Source organism: Cherax quadricarinatus, chromosome 50 (assembly GCF_038502225.1).
Source record: "Cherax quadricarinatus isolate ZL_2023a chromosome 50, ASM3850222v1, whole genome shotgun sequence".
NCBI lineage: Eukaryota > Metazoa > Arthropoda > Malacostraca > Decapoda > Parastacidae > Cherax > Cherax quadricarinatus.
This window is the reverse complement of record NC_091341.1, coordinates 27,790,465-27,806,888: the sequence shown is the minus strand read 5'-3', so window position 1 is coordinate 27,806,888 and position 16,424 is coordinate 27,790,465. Positions and strand designations below refer to the sequence as shown.

The 16,424-nt window shown below is 41.1% G+C and overlaps 1 protein-coding gene across 4 annotated transcripts in view; it reads left to right on the top strand.

The window, feature by feature from the left end:
* The window catches only part of MED14 (mediator complex subunit 14), a 532,798-nt gene that overhangs the window by 432,391 nt on the left and 83,983 nt on the right, over nucleotides 1-16,424 (top strand). For all 4 annotated transcript variants that reach the window (XM_070095607.1, XM_070095604.1, XM_070095606.1 and 1 more), the window contains one exon: nucleotides 3,884-3,990. In XM_070095607.1, coding sequence (XP_069951708.1) covers nucleotides 3,884-3,990 — 107 coding nt within the window. The remainder of the gene's footprint in view (nucleotides 1-3,883; nucleotides 3,991-16,424) is intronic.

Below are 16,424 nucleotides of genomic sequence, written 5' to 3'. Positions count from 1 at the left end.
CCTTTTATCTCCGTGGGGAAGTGGAACAGAATTCTTCCTCCGTAAGCCATGTGTGTTGTAAGAGGCAGCTAAAATGCCAGGAGCATGGGGCTAGTAACCCCTTCTGTATATATTACTAAATGTAAAAAGAGAAACTTTCGTTTTTCCTTTTGGGCCACCCCGCCTCAGTGGGATATGGTCGGTGTGTTGAAAGAAAGAAAGATCTGTGAAAAAAATAGGGAGTTTGTTAATGAGTGTTCGGTTGTAGTACATGTACATGAATTTATGTTCAAAACTAAATACACTTGTACCTCGAGTTTCAAACACCTCCCAACTTGAACAGTTATTTTTTTTTTTTTATTATCACACTGGCCGATTCCCACCAAGGCAGGGTGGCCCGAAAAAGAAAAACTTTCACCGTTATGAAAGTGTATTTTTGGGGATCTGAAATGGACTAATCTAATTTACATTGTTCCTTATGGGAATAAATTCGTTCGGTAACGGCACTCGAAGAGCCTTCTGGAACGAATTATTGCCGAAACTCAAGGTACCACTGCATTTTCTCAACCAGTAACTTTAAGGGAATAAAAATAACTTAACACATATTTAACTCTAAAATGACAAACAACATTCAAAGTTGACGCATTTGAGCTTTTTATGAGAAGGTTAATGTTTTTGTTAGTTTCAAATTGCACTGACAGTGGATTCATAACATTTCCTGCCTATCTGTCCCAAATTTATTCATCCTGGGGAATTTTTAATTAGATATCTTGTACATTGGTGTCTTGTGCCAAGCCAGAGGCTGTGCTTATATTATGCTTTAGCATATTTTGACAATTTCAAATTTAATTGTTTGTTTATTACAGTGGTGTTATGTATGTCTCACCAATGTTACAGTGGTGTTATGTATGTCTCACCAATGTTACAGTGGTGCTATGTATGTCTCACCAGTGTTACAGTGGTGCTATGTATGTCTCACCAGTGTTACAGTGGTGCTATGTATGTCTCACCAATGTTACAGTGGTGTTATGTATGTCTCACCAATGTTACAGTGGTGTTATGTATGTCTCACCAATGTTACAGTGGTGCTATGTATGTCTCACCAGTGTTACAGTGGTGTTATGTATGTCTCACCAATGTTACAGTGGTGTTATGTATGTCTCACCAATGTTACAGTGGTGTTATGTATGTCTCACCAATGTTACAGTGGTGCTATGTATGTCTCACCAATGTTACAGTGGTGCTATGTCTCACCAATGTTACAGTGGTGCTATGTATGTCTCACCAGTGTTACAGTGGTGTTATGTGTCTCACCAGTGTTACAGTGGTGCTATGTATGTCTCACCAATGTTACAGTGGTGCTATGTATGTCTCACCAGTGTTACAGTGGTGTTATGTATGTCTCACCAATGTTACAGTGGTGCTATGTATGTCTCACCAATGTTACAGTGGTGCTTTGTATGTCTCACCAATGTTACAGTGGTGCTATGTATGTCTCACCAATGTTACAGTGGTGCTATGTATGTCTCACCAGTGTTACAGTGGTGCTATGTATGTCTCACCAGTGTTACAGTGGTGCTATGTATGTCTCACCAATGTTACAGTGGTGCTATGTATGTCTCACCAATGTTACAGTGGTGCTATGTATGTCTCACCAATGTTACAGTGGTGCTATGTATGTCTCACCAATGTTACAGTGGTGCTATGTATGTCTCACCAATGTTACAGTGGTGCTATGTATGTCTCACCAGTGTTACAGTGGTGCTATGTATGTCTCACCAGTGTTACAGTGGTGCTATGTATGTCTCACCAATGTTACAGTGGTGCTATGTATGTCTCACCAATGTTACAGTGGTGCTATGTATGTCTCACCAATGTTACAGTGGTGCTATGTATGTCTCACCAATGTTACAGTGGTGCTATGTATGTCTCACCAGTGTTACAGTGGTGCTATGTATGTCTCACCAATGTTACAGTGGTGCTATGTATGTCTCACCAATGTTACAGTGGTGCTATGTATGTCTCACCAGTGTTACAGTGGTGCTATGTATGTCTCACCAGTGTTACAGTGGTGCTATGTATGTCTCACCAATGTTACAGTGGTGCTATGTATGTCTCACCAATGTTACAGTGGTGCTATGTATGTCTCACCAGTGTTACAGTGGTGCTATGTATGTCTCACCAGTGTTACAGTGGTGCTATGTATGTCTCACCAATGTTACAGTGGTGTTATGTATGTCTCACCAGTGTTACAGTGGTGCTATGTATGTCTCACCAATGTTACAGTGGTGCTATGTATGTCTCACCAATGTTACAGTGGTGCTATGTATGTCTCACCAATGTTACAGTGGTGCTATGTATGTCTCACCAGTGTTACAGTGGTGCTATGTATGTCTCACCAATGTTACAGTGGTGCTATGTATGTCTCACCAATGTTACAGTGGTGCTATGTATGTCTCACCAGTGTTACAGTGGTGCTATGTATGTCTCACCAGTGTTACAGTGGTGCTATGTATGTCTCACCAATGTTACAGTGGTGCTATGTATGTCTCACCAATGTTACAGTGGTGCTATGTATGTCTCACCAATGTTACAGTGGTGCTATGTATGTCTCACCAATGTTACAGTGGTGCTATGTATGTCTCACCAGTGTTACAGTGGTGCTATGTATGTCTCACCAGTGTTACAGTGGTGCTGTGTATGTCTCACCAATGTTACAGTGGTGCTATGTATGTCTCACCAGTGTTACAGTGGTGCTATGTATGTCTCACCAATGTTACAGTGGTGTTATGTATGTCTCACCAATGTTACAGTGGTGCTATGTATGTCTCACCAATGTTACAGTGGTGCTATGTATGTCTCACCAATGTTACAGTGGTGCTATGTATGTCTCACCAGTGTTACAGTGGTGCTATGTATGTCTCACCAATGTTACAGTGGTGCTATGTATGTCTCACCAGTGTTACAGTAGTGTTATGTATATCTCGCTAATGTTACAGTGGTGCTATGTATGTCTCACCAATGTTACAGTGGTGCTATGTATGTCTCACCAATGTTACAGTGGTGCTATGTATGTCTCACCAGTGTTACAGTGGTGCTATGTATGTCTCACCAATGTTACAGTGGTGCTATGTATGTCTCACCAGTGTTACAGTAGTGTTATGTATATCTCGCTAATGTTACAGTGGTGCTATGTATGTCTCACCAATGTTACAGTGGTGCTATGTATGTCTCACCAATGTTACAGTGGTGCTATGTATGTCTCACCAATGTTACAGTGGTGCTATGTATGTCTCACGAGTGTTACTGTGGTGTTATGTATGTCTCACCAGTGTTACAGTGGTGTTATGTATGTCTCACCAATGTTACAGTGGTGCTATGTCTGATCAGTGTTACAGTAGTGCTATGTATGTCTCACCAATGTTACAGTGGTGCTATGTCTCACCAGTGTTACATTGGTGATATGTATGTCTCAGCAATGTTACATCCGTGCTATATATGTCTCACCAATGTTACAGTGGTGCTATGTATGTCTTGCCAGTGTTAATTTGGTGTTATGTATGTCTCACCAATGTTTGTGCTATGTATGTCTCACCAATGTTCCAGTTATGTCTCACCAATGTTCCAGTGGTGCTATGTATGTCTCACCAGTGTTACAGTGGTGATATGTTTGTTTCACCAGTGTTTGTTACAGTGGTGCTATGTCTCTCCAATGCTTCAGTGATACTACAAGTGTTTCACCAATGTTGTTATAGTGGTACTACACTACATGCATTTAACCAGTGTTATTACAGTGGTACTACATGTTTTTCACCAGTGTTGTTACAGGGGTACTACATGTGTTTCACCAGTGTTGTTACAGTGGTACTACACTACATGTGTTTCACCAGTGGTTATGTTACAGTGGGACCGTCGTACACATCAAGGATGCTGCCTAATAAACCTTACGCTGCGGCCGTACCCACGACCCTGACTCACGATGCTTTCCACACACTATGTTCTCCAGCACAGGTATGTCTAGTGTTATAGTGTCACCATCACTGTATGCCTAGTGTTATAGTGTCACCATCACTGTATGCCTAGTGTTATAGTGTCACCATCACTGTATGTATAGTGTCACCATCACTGTATGTCTAGTGTTAGTGTCACCATCACTGTATGCCTAGTGTTATAGTGTCACCATCACTGTATGTATAGTGTCACCATCGCTGTATGTCTAGTGTTATTGTGTCACCATCACTGTATGTATAGTGTCACCACTGTATGCCTAGTGTTATAGTGTCACCCTCACTGTATGTCTAGTGTTATAGTGTCACCATCACTGTATGTATAGTGTCACCACTGTATGTCTAGTGTTATAGTGTCACCCTCACTGTATGTCTAGTGTTATAGTGTCACCATCACTGTATGCCTAGTGTTATAGTGTCACCATCACTGTATGTATAGTGCCACCATCACTGTATGTCTAGTGTTATAGTGTCACCATCACTGTAGGTCTAGTGTTATAGTGTCACCATCACTGTATGTATAGTGTCACCATCACTGTATGCCTAGTGTTATAGTGTCACCACTGTATGTCTAGTGTTATAGTGTCACCAACACTGTATGCCTAGTGTTATAGTGTCACCATCACTATGTCTAGTGTTATAGTGACACCACTGTATGTCTAGTGTTATAGTGTCACCATCACTGTAGGTCTGGTGTTATAGTGTCACCATCACTGTATGTGTAGTGTTATAGTGTCACCATCACTGTATGTCTAGTGTTATAGTGTTAACATCACTGTAGGTCTAGTGTTAGTGTCACCATCACTGTAGGTCTAGTGTTATAGTGTCACCATCACTGTATGTCTAGTGTTATAGTGCCACCATCACTATATGTCTAGTGTTATAGTGTCACCATCACTATGTCTAGTGTTATGGTGTCACCATCACTGTATGTCTAGTGTTATAGTGTCACCATCACTGTATGTCTAGTGTTATAGTGTCACCATCACTGTATGTATAGTGTCACCATCACTGTATGCCTAGTGTTAGTGTCACCATCACTGTATGTATAGTGTCACCACTGTATGTCTAGTGTTATAGTGACACCATCACTATGTCTAGTGTTATAGTGCCACCATCACTGTATGTCTAGTGTTATAGTGCCACCATCACTGTATGTCTAGTGTTATAGTGTCACCATCATTATGTCTAGTGTTATGGTGTCACCATCACTGTATGTCTAGTGTTATAGTGTCACCACCACTGTATGTCTAGTGTTTATAGTGTCACCATCATTATGTCTAGTGTTATAGTGTCACCATCACTGTATGTCTAGTGTTATAGTGTCACCACCACTGTATGTCTAGTGTTTATAGTGTCACCATCACTGTATGTCTAGTGTTATAGTGTCACCATCCCTGTATCTAGTGTTATAGTGTCACCATCACTATGTCTTTGCGTGTCAGCGTGCCTCATTTGTGCTCCGGGTTTTCTCGTGTTACATGGCCGCTCTTACGTGCTAGAACTTTAATTTGTGCCATCAATCCTATACGATACATCCCTCTAGCGCCTGGAACCAATCTTGGGCGGAAAACATTATATACTGAGTCAAAAAAGGAGAATTAGTGTGCACTACCTAGCCGAGTTTACTGCCAGAGGGGAATCATAGGCCTGTGTTCCGTGTGCAAAATAATAATAATAGAAATTTTCTTTGTCAGAGGAAAGAAAGTCTCCCTGATAACATTGTGTATACATAGTGTATAGTGCATACTACAGTGGCTCCCTACTATATAGATGATGAAGGCTAAAGTGTCATTTGAAAACAGGTGAATTTGTAAATGAAGTGATAAGCCTATAGAGGCAGGTGCCAGAAGTCGCCAGAAACTTACCACAGAGGTCAGCTGTTTTAATAATCTTCCTGGCTTGCTAGTGTACTCGCATATAATCTAGTGATACCAGTGAATAGCAGAATACAGTGTTGTAGTAGCAACTAACCAGTATTATAATGGTACTTAGTGGAGTGGAGTGACTTTCATTAGTTATATTTTTCTTGAAATACCAGACATATACTGTGAATTTCATATAACCTGTAGTTACCAGCGGTCGCAATATACACGAGAAGCATATATTACTACAGAAAAAGCATCCTTCCTCCAAAATTTCCACCAGTCAACTATAGTGATAATATAGCATTTATTGTGGTGGAGACGAAAAAAACCTAGAAAAGCTAGATACAGCGATCGATAAACAAGGGTTGAGGCTCGACCGTTCGTCACTGTAGGAGCTGCCAGCAATCTCCGGTTCTTCAACACGCAAGTTATACTTTTGTATCAATCAAATCACATATTACTCGGGTAGATAATTTCAAGTAGATCCTTCATGTGTTAGCCCAAATCACCGACCAGTATGTTTTAAATAAGTGACCCACTGATCAGATCAGACTGGTTCCGAACCCTCGACTGGTCCGAACTCTTGACTGATCTGAACCCTCGACTGGTCTGAACCCTTGACTGGTTTCAAACGGATTCGTTGGACAATAAAGCAGACTGTAAACGGATGGGGTTGTAGGCGCCCTTATCAAACACAAACAATAAATATAAATCAGGAACGTACACGGTAAGCTGTCCAATATACAAGTACATTTAGAAATAGAAATACAAATAGCTAGAGCTTCATTTAAGGAGGTTATTAATAGAGTATTCAAGAGGTTGCTAGTAGAATTACAGTAAATCAACCATTCAAATCATTATGAAGCTCTCTGTAGTCTGCAGTCAATCAAACAAACGGGCTTCCACATGGATAAATTGTCATTTTTGTGGAAATTGGTGTCACGCCCCTTGTGTAGATATCCAAGAACTAGCTACAAGCAGTATTAAAACAGGGAAGTGTTTTTGGGTATGCCCAAATGAGATAAATCTGTGGACTAAAATCACAAGGGTATTAAAAGAGGATAACATCAAAGCTGCTTTCATAGAAAACCTGGAAGCTTTCTACAACAGATGGGAACATAAAAAGTCTGGGCTGAATGATACTGCCCTTGATACAGGCCATGTAGTCAGAAACTGTAAGGCTGGAGGTGATGTCCTGGTAGTCAGTAAATGTGGGGCTGATAGTGCTGTCCTGGGAGACAGTAATGGTGAAGCTGGAGGTGCTGTCCTGGGAGACAGTAATGGTGAAGCTGCAGGTGCTGTCCTGGGAGACAGTAATGGTGAAGCTGGAGATTTTGTCCAGGTAGTCAGGAATTATACGCAGGAAGGAATACATATAAATGACCTCATAGGGGACAGGAGCTGTAGTGGAGAAACAGGTGTAGTCAAAGATAAGATAAAACCAATATTGCAAACTAGAAATACCACAGGAAATAGCAAACAAGAGGACTCCACTAGCAATAGTGAGGATATATTACCAAAAACAACTGGTGGGAGCTCCATTGTTGGTGCTAGGGAGGATAGTAATAAGACAGGGAAACATGCACCAACAGGGAATACAGTCACAGAAACCCAAGGCAAACGGAAACCTAGCCTGTGCACATACTATGCACTTGGTATCTGCAGACATGGGAAATCTGGAAAAACAGACGGGACGTGCAACTATGACCACCCTAGGAAATGCCATGCCCATATGACAACAGGAAAATGCAAACTCCCTTCCTGTAAGCTTTTTCACCCTGAAATGTGCCCCTCTTCAGTACAGGAAAGACTGTGCTATAATTTAAATTGCCAGGCACACCATCTAAAGGGGACAAAAAGATACAAAACATCCAGACCATGGGAAAACCTGGGTAGCCACAGCCACTCAAGAGGGAGTGGTTTTTTAGTGCCAGGAAGGAAAAAAAACTGGCAGGAAATGGCAGAAATCATACACCAAATCCAGTCATTCCTGGAGTGGAACCACAGTCGATGGCCTCCACTCCAAACCAAAAGATACAGATACTAATGCCGGAAAAAAAATCCCCCCCCAGTACCAACAATACCACCAGTCCGATGACATTCTTCTTTGCAAATATACAGGGTCTAAAGCCAGCAACAAACAACAAAATACCTTTCATCCGTGGACTGCTTGCAGAGGCAAAGGCAATGTTCTGGGCTTTCACTGAGACCCACATAAAGGATCACTTGGACAACGAAATATGGATCCCAGGTTACAACCTATACAGATGTGACAGAGTGAACAGGCAAAAGGGGGGGGGGGTTGGCCTGTACATTGCAGAGTCACTTGTTTGCACAGAACTGCTTAATGCCTCAAATGATGTAGTGGAAGTTTTAGCAGTAAAGGTCGAGAACCAAAACCTAGTCATTGTGGTAGTCTACAAGCCTCCGGATGCAACATCCCAGTAATTCCAGGAACAGCTGTTAAAAATTGACCACTGTCTGGAAAATCTTCCAGCTTCTGCACCCAACATCTTGCTCCTGGGGGATTTCAACTTAAGGCACCTAAAATGGAGGAATATAGCAAATAATATTGTTGCAGTAATAACACCAGGAGGCAGCTCTGATGAAAACTCACACTCACACGAGCTTTTAAATCTCTGCACAAAATTCAATATAAACCAGCAAATAATAGAGCCTACTAGACTGGAGAATACACTAGACCTCATCTTCACTAACAATGATGATCTGATAAATGTCACCATATCAAAGACAATATACTCAGATCACAACATAATTGAGGTTCAGACATGTATGCGTGGAGCCCCAGACCGACATAATGAGACTAGTCACGAGGGAGCATTCACCAAATTCAACTTCAATAACAAAAACATAAAGTGGGACCAAGTAAACCAAGTCCTAACCGATATAAGCTGGGAAGATATACTAAGCAACACAGACCCCAACTTATGCCTAGAACAGATTAACATGGTGGCACTCGATGTATGCACAAGGCTTATTCCTCTAAGAAAAAGGAGGAGTAGATGTAAAATAGAAAGAGACAGGCGCTCCCTTTACAGGCGATGGAAAAGAATAACAGAGCGGCTAAAAGAGGTCAATATATCTGAAATGCGTATGGAGTCACTGGTCAGAGAAATAGCAAGCATCGAACTTAAGCTAAAGGAATCTTATAGGAGTCAGGAATCGCGGGAAGAACTAAAAGCCATAAATGAAATCGAAAGAAACCCAAAGTATTTCTTCTCCTATGCCAAATCAAAGTCGAGAACAACGTCCAGTATTGGGCACCTACTTAAACAAGATGGGTCCTACACAGATGACAGCAAGGAAATGAGTGAGCTACTCAAGTCTCAATATGACTCAGTTTTTAGCAAGCCGCTAACCAGACTGAGAGTCGAAGATCAAAATGAACTTTTTATGAGAGAGCCACAGAATTTGGTTAACACAAGCCTATCTGATGTTATCCTGACGCCAAATGACTTCGAACAGGCGATAAATGACATGCCCATGCACTCTGTCCCAGGGCCAGACTCATGGAACTCCGTGTTCATCAAGAACTGCAAGAAGCCCCTATCACGAGCCTTTTCCATCCTATGGAGAGGGAGCATGGACACGGGGGTCGTCCCACTGTTACTAAAAACAACAGACATAGCCCCATTCCACAAAGGGGGCAGTAAAGCAACAGCAAAGAACTACAGACCGATAGCACTAACATCCCATATCATAAAAATCTTTGAAAGGGTCCTAAGAAGCAAGATCACCACCCATCTAGAAACCCATCATTTACACAACCCAGGGCAACATGGGTTTAGAACAGGTCGCTCCTGTCTGTCTCAACTATTGGATCACTACAACAAGGTCCTAGATGCACTAGAAAACAAAAAGAATGCAGATGTAATATATACAGACTTTGCAAAAGCCTTCGACAAGTGTGACCATGGCGTAATAGCGCACAAAATGCGTGCTAAAGGAATAACAGGAAAAGTCGGTCGATGGATCTGTAATTTCCTCACTAACAGAACATAGAGAGTAGTCGTCAACAGAGTAAAGTCCGAGGCAGCTACGGTGAAAAGCTCTGTTCCACAAGGCACAGTACTCGCTCCCATCTTGTTCCTCATCCTCATATCCGACATAGACAAGGATGTCAGCCACAGCACAGTGTCTTCCTTTGCAGATGACACCCAAATCTGCATGACAGTGTCTTCCATTGCAGACACTGCAAGGCTCCAGGCGGACATCAACCAAATCTTTCAGTGAGCTGCAGAAAATAAAATGAAGTTCAACGATGAGAAATTTCAGTTATACTCAGATATGGTAAACATGAGGAAATTAAATCTTCATCAGAGTACAAAACAAATTCTGGCCACAAAATATAGCGAAACACAAACGTCAAAGACCTGGGAGTGATCATGTCGGAGGATCTCACCTTCAAGGACCATAACATTGTATCAATCGCATCTGCTAGAAAAATGACAGGATGGATAATGAGAACCTTCAAAACTAGGGATGCCAAGCCCATGATGACACTCTTCAGGTCACTTGTTCTATCTTGTCTAGTGTTAACATCACTCTAGGTTTAGTGTTATAGTGTCACCATCACTGTATGTCTAGTGTTATAGTGTCACCATCACTGTATGTCTAGTGTTAGTGTCACCATCACTATGTCTAGTGTTATAGTGTCACCATCACTATGTCTAGTATTATAGTATCACCATCACTGTATGTCTAGTGTTATAGTGTCACCATCACTATGTCTAGTGTTATAGTGTCACCATCACTATGTCTAGTATTATAGTATCACCATCACTGTATGTCTAGTGTTATAGTGTCACCATCACTATGTCTAGTGTTATAGTGTCACTATCACAGTATGTCTAGTGTTAGTGTCACTATCACAGTATGTCTAGTGTTATAGTTTCACCATCACTGTATGTCTAGTGTTATAGTGTCACTATCACAGTATGTATAGTGTTATAGTGTCACTATCACTATAGTGTTAGTGTCACCATCACTGTATGTCTAGTGTTATAGTGTCACCATCACTGTATGTCTAGTGTTATAGCGTCACCATCACTGTTTACCTGCAGACCTGGAGAGAGTTCCAGGGGTCAACACCCCCGCGGCCCGATTTGTGACCAGGCCTCCTGGTGGATCAGAGCCTGATCAACCAGGCTGTTGCTGCTGGCTGCACGCAAACCAACGTACGAGCCACAGCCCGGCTGATCAGGAACTGACTTTAGGTGCTTGTCCAGTGCCAGCTTGAAGACTGCCAGGGGTCTGTTGGTAATCCCCCTTATGTGTGCTGGGAGGCAGTTGAACAGTCTCGGGCCCCTGACACTTATTGTATGGTCTCTTAACGTGCTAGTGACACCCCTGCTTTTCATTGGGGGGATGGTGCATCGTCTGCCAAGTGTTTTGCTTTCGTAGTGAGTGATTTTCATGTGCAAGTTCGGTACTAGTCCCTCTAGGATTTACCAGGTGTATATAATCATGTATCTCTCCCTCCTGCGTTCCAGGGAATACAGGTTTAGGAACCTCAAGCGTTCCCAGTAATTGAGGTGTTTTATCTCTGTTATGTGCGCCGTGAAAGTTCTCTGTACATTTTCTAGGTCGGCAATTTCACCTGCCTTGAAAGGTGCTGTTAGTGTGCAGCAATATTCCAGCATAGATAGAACAAGTGACCTGAAGAGTGTCTAGTGTTAGTGTCACCATCACTGTATGTCTAGTGTTATAGTGTCACCATAACTATGTCTAGTGTTATAGTGTCACCATCACTGTCTAGTGTTATAGTGTCACTATCACTGTATATCTTGTGTTATAGTGTCTCCATCACTGTATATCTAGTGTTATGTCACCATCACTGTATGTCTAGTGTTATAGTGTCACCATCACTATGTCTAGTGTTAGCATCACCATCACTGTATGTCTAGTGTAGTGTCACCATCACTGTATGTCTGGTGTTATAGTGTCAATATCACTATGTCTAGTGTTAGTGTCATCATCACTGTATGTCTAGTGTTATAGTGTCACCATCACTGTATGTCTAGTGTTAGTGTCACTATCACAGTATGTCTGGTGTTAGTGTCACCATCACTGCATGTCTAGTGTTATAGTGTCACCATCACTGCATGTCTAGTGTTATAGTGTCACCATCACAGTATGGTGTATAGTGTCACTATCACAGTATGTCTGGTGTATAGTGTCACTATCACTGTATGTCTAGTGTTATATTCTCACCATCGCTGTATGTCTACTGTTGTGTCATCATCGATGTATGTTTAGTGTTGTGTCACCATCACTGTATGTCTTTTGTAGTGTCACCATCACTGCATGTCTAGTGTTATAGTGTGACCATCACTGTAGGTCTAGTGTTAGTGTCACCATCACAGTATGTCTGGTGTATAGTGTCACTGTCACAGTATGTCTGGTGTTACAGTGTCACCATCACTGCATGTCTAGTGTTATAGCATCTCCATCACTGTAGGTCTAGTGTTAGTGTCACCATCACAGTATGTCTGGTGTATAGTGTCACTATCACAGTATGTCTGGTGTTATAGTGTCACCATCACTGTAGGTCTAGTGTTAGTGTCACTATCACAGTATGTCTAGTGTTATAGTGTCACTATCACTGTATGTCTAGTGTTATATTCTCACCATCGCTGTATGTCTACTGTTGTGTCACTATCGATGTATGTTTAGTGTTGTGTCATCATCACTGTATGTCTGTTGTAGTGTCACCATCACCACCATTTCATCCAGCACTGCCATATGGGATCTAACTAGGCAAAATTGAAGCACCATGAAGCAGTCAGTGCAGGAGTGTACACTATAACACTGTGGATGCTGTGACACAATATATGTAGTGAAACAGCAAGGAACCTTGAAACACATCTCAGTGAACACAATAATGCGTGTAGCAACAATAACTTGAACAATGCCTGCGTATAACACCAAAATTGCTCCAATCACCTCATGAAATTCAACATCACCCAACTAGCGATTAAAGAACCTAATTTTAGTAGACGTAGATGCCTTGAATCATCATTAACCCGTAAACGGTCCAAACGTATATATACGTTTTTTCAACATTTGAGAGTATGTAAAAAAAGTAGATTTTTTTTTTTTTAATTTGAAAACGTGTAAAAAAACTTTGATCTACTTTTTTTTTTAAATATGTAAAAAAACGTAAATCTACTTTTGGAGCACTACGCATGTGAACGTAGATCTGCTTGGACCATTTATGGGTTAATCGCTATTTCTAACATAAGCAAAATAAAGGCAGCTTCATCGTCTCTGAAGTCTTAGCAGGAATTCTCCTCAAAACAATAAACCCTGCCATCACACAGTTGCTGCTGCTGGTACTACATAAGAACATAAGAGAGGAGGAACACTGCAATAGGCTGCCTCAAATCCAACCCACAAACCAAAATATTTGCCCAACCCATTTTAATGCTACCCAAGCATTAAGCTCTAATAACCAAATGTATTGGCACTACTACTACTACTACCACTAGTGTTACAACTACTACTACTACTTCTACAACAATTATATTTGCCTTACACTGCACTCTAAGCCTACTTATACCCTCTGTGTCCATGTATTTTTTGTAATGGCTTGACAAAGCTCCTGGAGAGCAAAACGTTACCACAATTTCATGTCACATTAGTTGCACTTATTTCCTTTTACTTAACATATTTCTTTGAAATATGCTAACATTCACTTTGTGTACAGCAAGTCTTTAGTTTGTTTTGTTCAAAGTAGAGCTTTATTGACTTGATAAACTCTACTTAGAGCCAGGGACTGTGTGATGGTCAGTGTTGATATACAGCCAGGTAAAGATTTGCTTTTCTCTTGATTGTTTTTTCTGACACCTGTGAGGATGTGACTCAGGGGAAACATTGACTATCACACAGTCCCTGGCTCTTACTAAGAGTGTATCAACATTAATCATTACACAGTCCCTGACTCTTACTACATGTGTATCAACATTGGCCATCACACAGTCCCTGGCTCTTACTACAAGTGTATCAACATTGACCATCACACAGTCCCTAGCTCTTACTACAGGTGTATCAACATTGACCATCACACAGTCCCTGGCTCTTACTACAAGTGTATCAACATTGACCATCACACAGTCCCTAGCTCTTACTACAAGTGTATCAACATTGACCATCACACAGTCCCTAGCTCTTACTACAAGTGTATCAACATTGACCATCACACAGTCCCTAGCTCTTACTACAAGTGTATCAACATTGATCATTACACAGTCCCTGGCTCTTACTACAAGTGTATCAACATTGATCATTACACAGTCCCTGGATCTTACTACAAGTGTATCAACATTGATCATTACACAGTCCCTGGCTCTTATTACAAGTGTATCAACATTGATCATTACACAGTCCCTGGCTCTTACTACAAGTGTATCAACATTGATCATTACACAGTCCCTGGATCTTACTACAAGTGTATCAGCATTGATCATTACACAGTCCCTGGCTCTTATTACAAGTGTATCAACATTGATCATTACACAGTCCCTGGCTCTTACTACAAGTGTATCAACATTGACCATTACACAGTCCCTGGCTCTTACTACAAGTGTATCAACATTGATCATTACACAGTCCCTGGCTCTTATTACAAGTGTATCAACATTGACCATTACTCAGTCCCTGGCTCTTACTACAAGTGTATCAACATTGATCATTACACAGTCCCTGGCTCTTATTACAAGTGTATCAACATTGATCATTACACAGTCCCTGGCTCTTATTACAAGTGTATCAACATTGATCATTACACAGTCCCTAGCTCTTATTACAAGTGTATCAACATTGATCATTACACAGTCCCTGGCTCTTATTACAAGTGTATCAACATTGATCATTACACAGTCCCTAGCACTTATTACAAGTGTATCAACATTGACCATTACACAGTCCCTGGCTCTTACTACAAGTGTATCAACATTGATCATTACACAGTCCCTGGCTCTTATTACAAGTGTATCAACATTGATCATTACACAGTCCCTGGCTCTTATTACAAGTGTATCAACATTGACCATTACACAGTCCCTGGCTTTTACTACAAGTGTATCAACATTGATCATTACACAGTCCCTGGCTCTTATTACAAGTGTATCAACATTGATCATTACACAGTCCCTGGCTCTTACTACAAGTGTATCAACATTGACCATTACACAGTCCCTGGCTCTTACTACAAGTGTATCAACATTGATCATTACACAGTCCCTGGCTCTTATTACAAGTGTATCAACATTGATCATTACACAGTCCCTGGCTCTTATTACAAGTGTATCAACATTGACCATTACACAGTCCCTGGCTCTTACTACAAGTGTATCAACATTGATCATTACACAGTCCCTGGCTCTTATTACAAGTGTATCAACATTGATCATTACACAGTCCCTGGCTCTTACTACAAGTGTATCAACATTGACCATTACACAGTCCCTGGCTCTTACTACAAGTGTATCAACATTGATCATTACACAGTCCCTGGCTCTTATTACAAGTGTATCAACATTGATCATTACACAGTCCCTGGCTCTTACTACAAGTGTATCAACATTGACCATTACACAGTCCCTGGCTCTTACTACAAGTGTATCAACATTGATCATTACACAGTCCCTGGCTCTTATTACAAGTGTATCAACATTGATCATTACACAGTCCCTGGCTCTTACTACAAGTGTATCAACATTGATCATTACAAAGTCCCTGGCTCTTACTACAAGTGTATCAACATTGATCATTACACAGTCCCTGGCTCTTATTACAAGTGTATCAACATTGATCATTACACAGTCCCTGGCTCTTACTACAAGTGTATCAACATTGATCATTACACAGTCCCTGGCTCTTATTACAAGTGTATCAACATTGATCATTACACAGTCCCTGGATCTTACTACAAGTGTATCAACATTGATCATTACACAGTCCCTGGCTCTTACTACAAGTGTATCAACATTGACCATTACACAGTCCCTGGCTCTTATTACAAGTGTATCAACATTGATCATTACACAGTCCCTGGCTCTTATTACAAGTGTATCAACATTGATCATTACACAGTCCCTGGCTCTTATTACAAGTGTATCAACATTGATCATTACACAGTCCCTGGCTCTTACTACAAGTGTATCAACATTGACCATTACACAGTCCCTGGCTCTTACTACAAGTGTATCAACATTGATCATTACACAGTCCCTGGCTCTTATTACAAGTGTATCAACATTGATCATTACACAGTCCCTGGCTCTTACTACAAGTGTATCAACATTGACCATTACACAGTCCCTGGCTCTTACTACAAGTGTATCAACATTGATCATTACACAGTCCCTGGCTCTTATTACAAGTGTATCAACATTGATCATTACACAGTCCCTGGCTCTTACTACAAGTGTATCAACATTGATCATTACACAGTCCCTGGCTCTTACTACAAGTGTATCAACATTGATCATTACACAGTCCCTGGCTCTTATTACAAGTGTATCAACATTGATCATTACACAGTCCC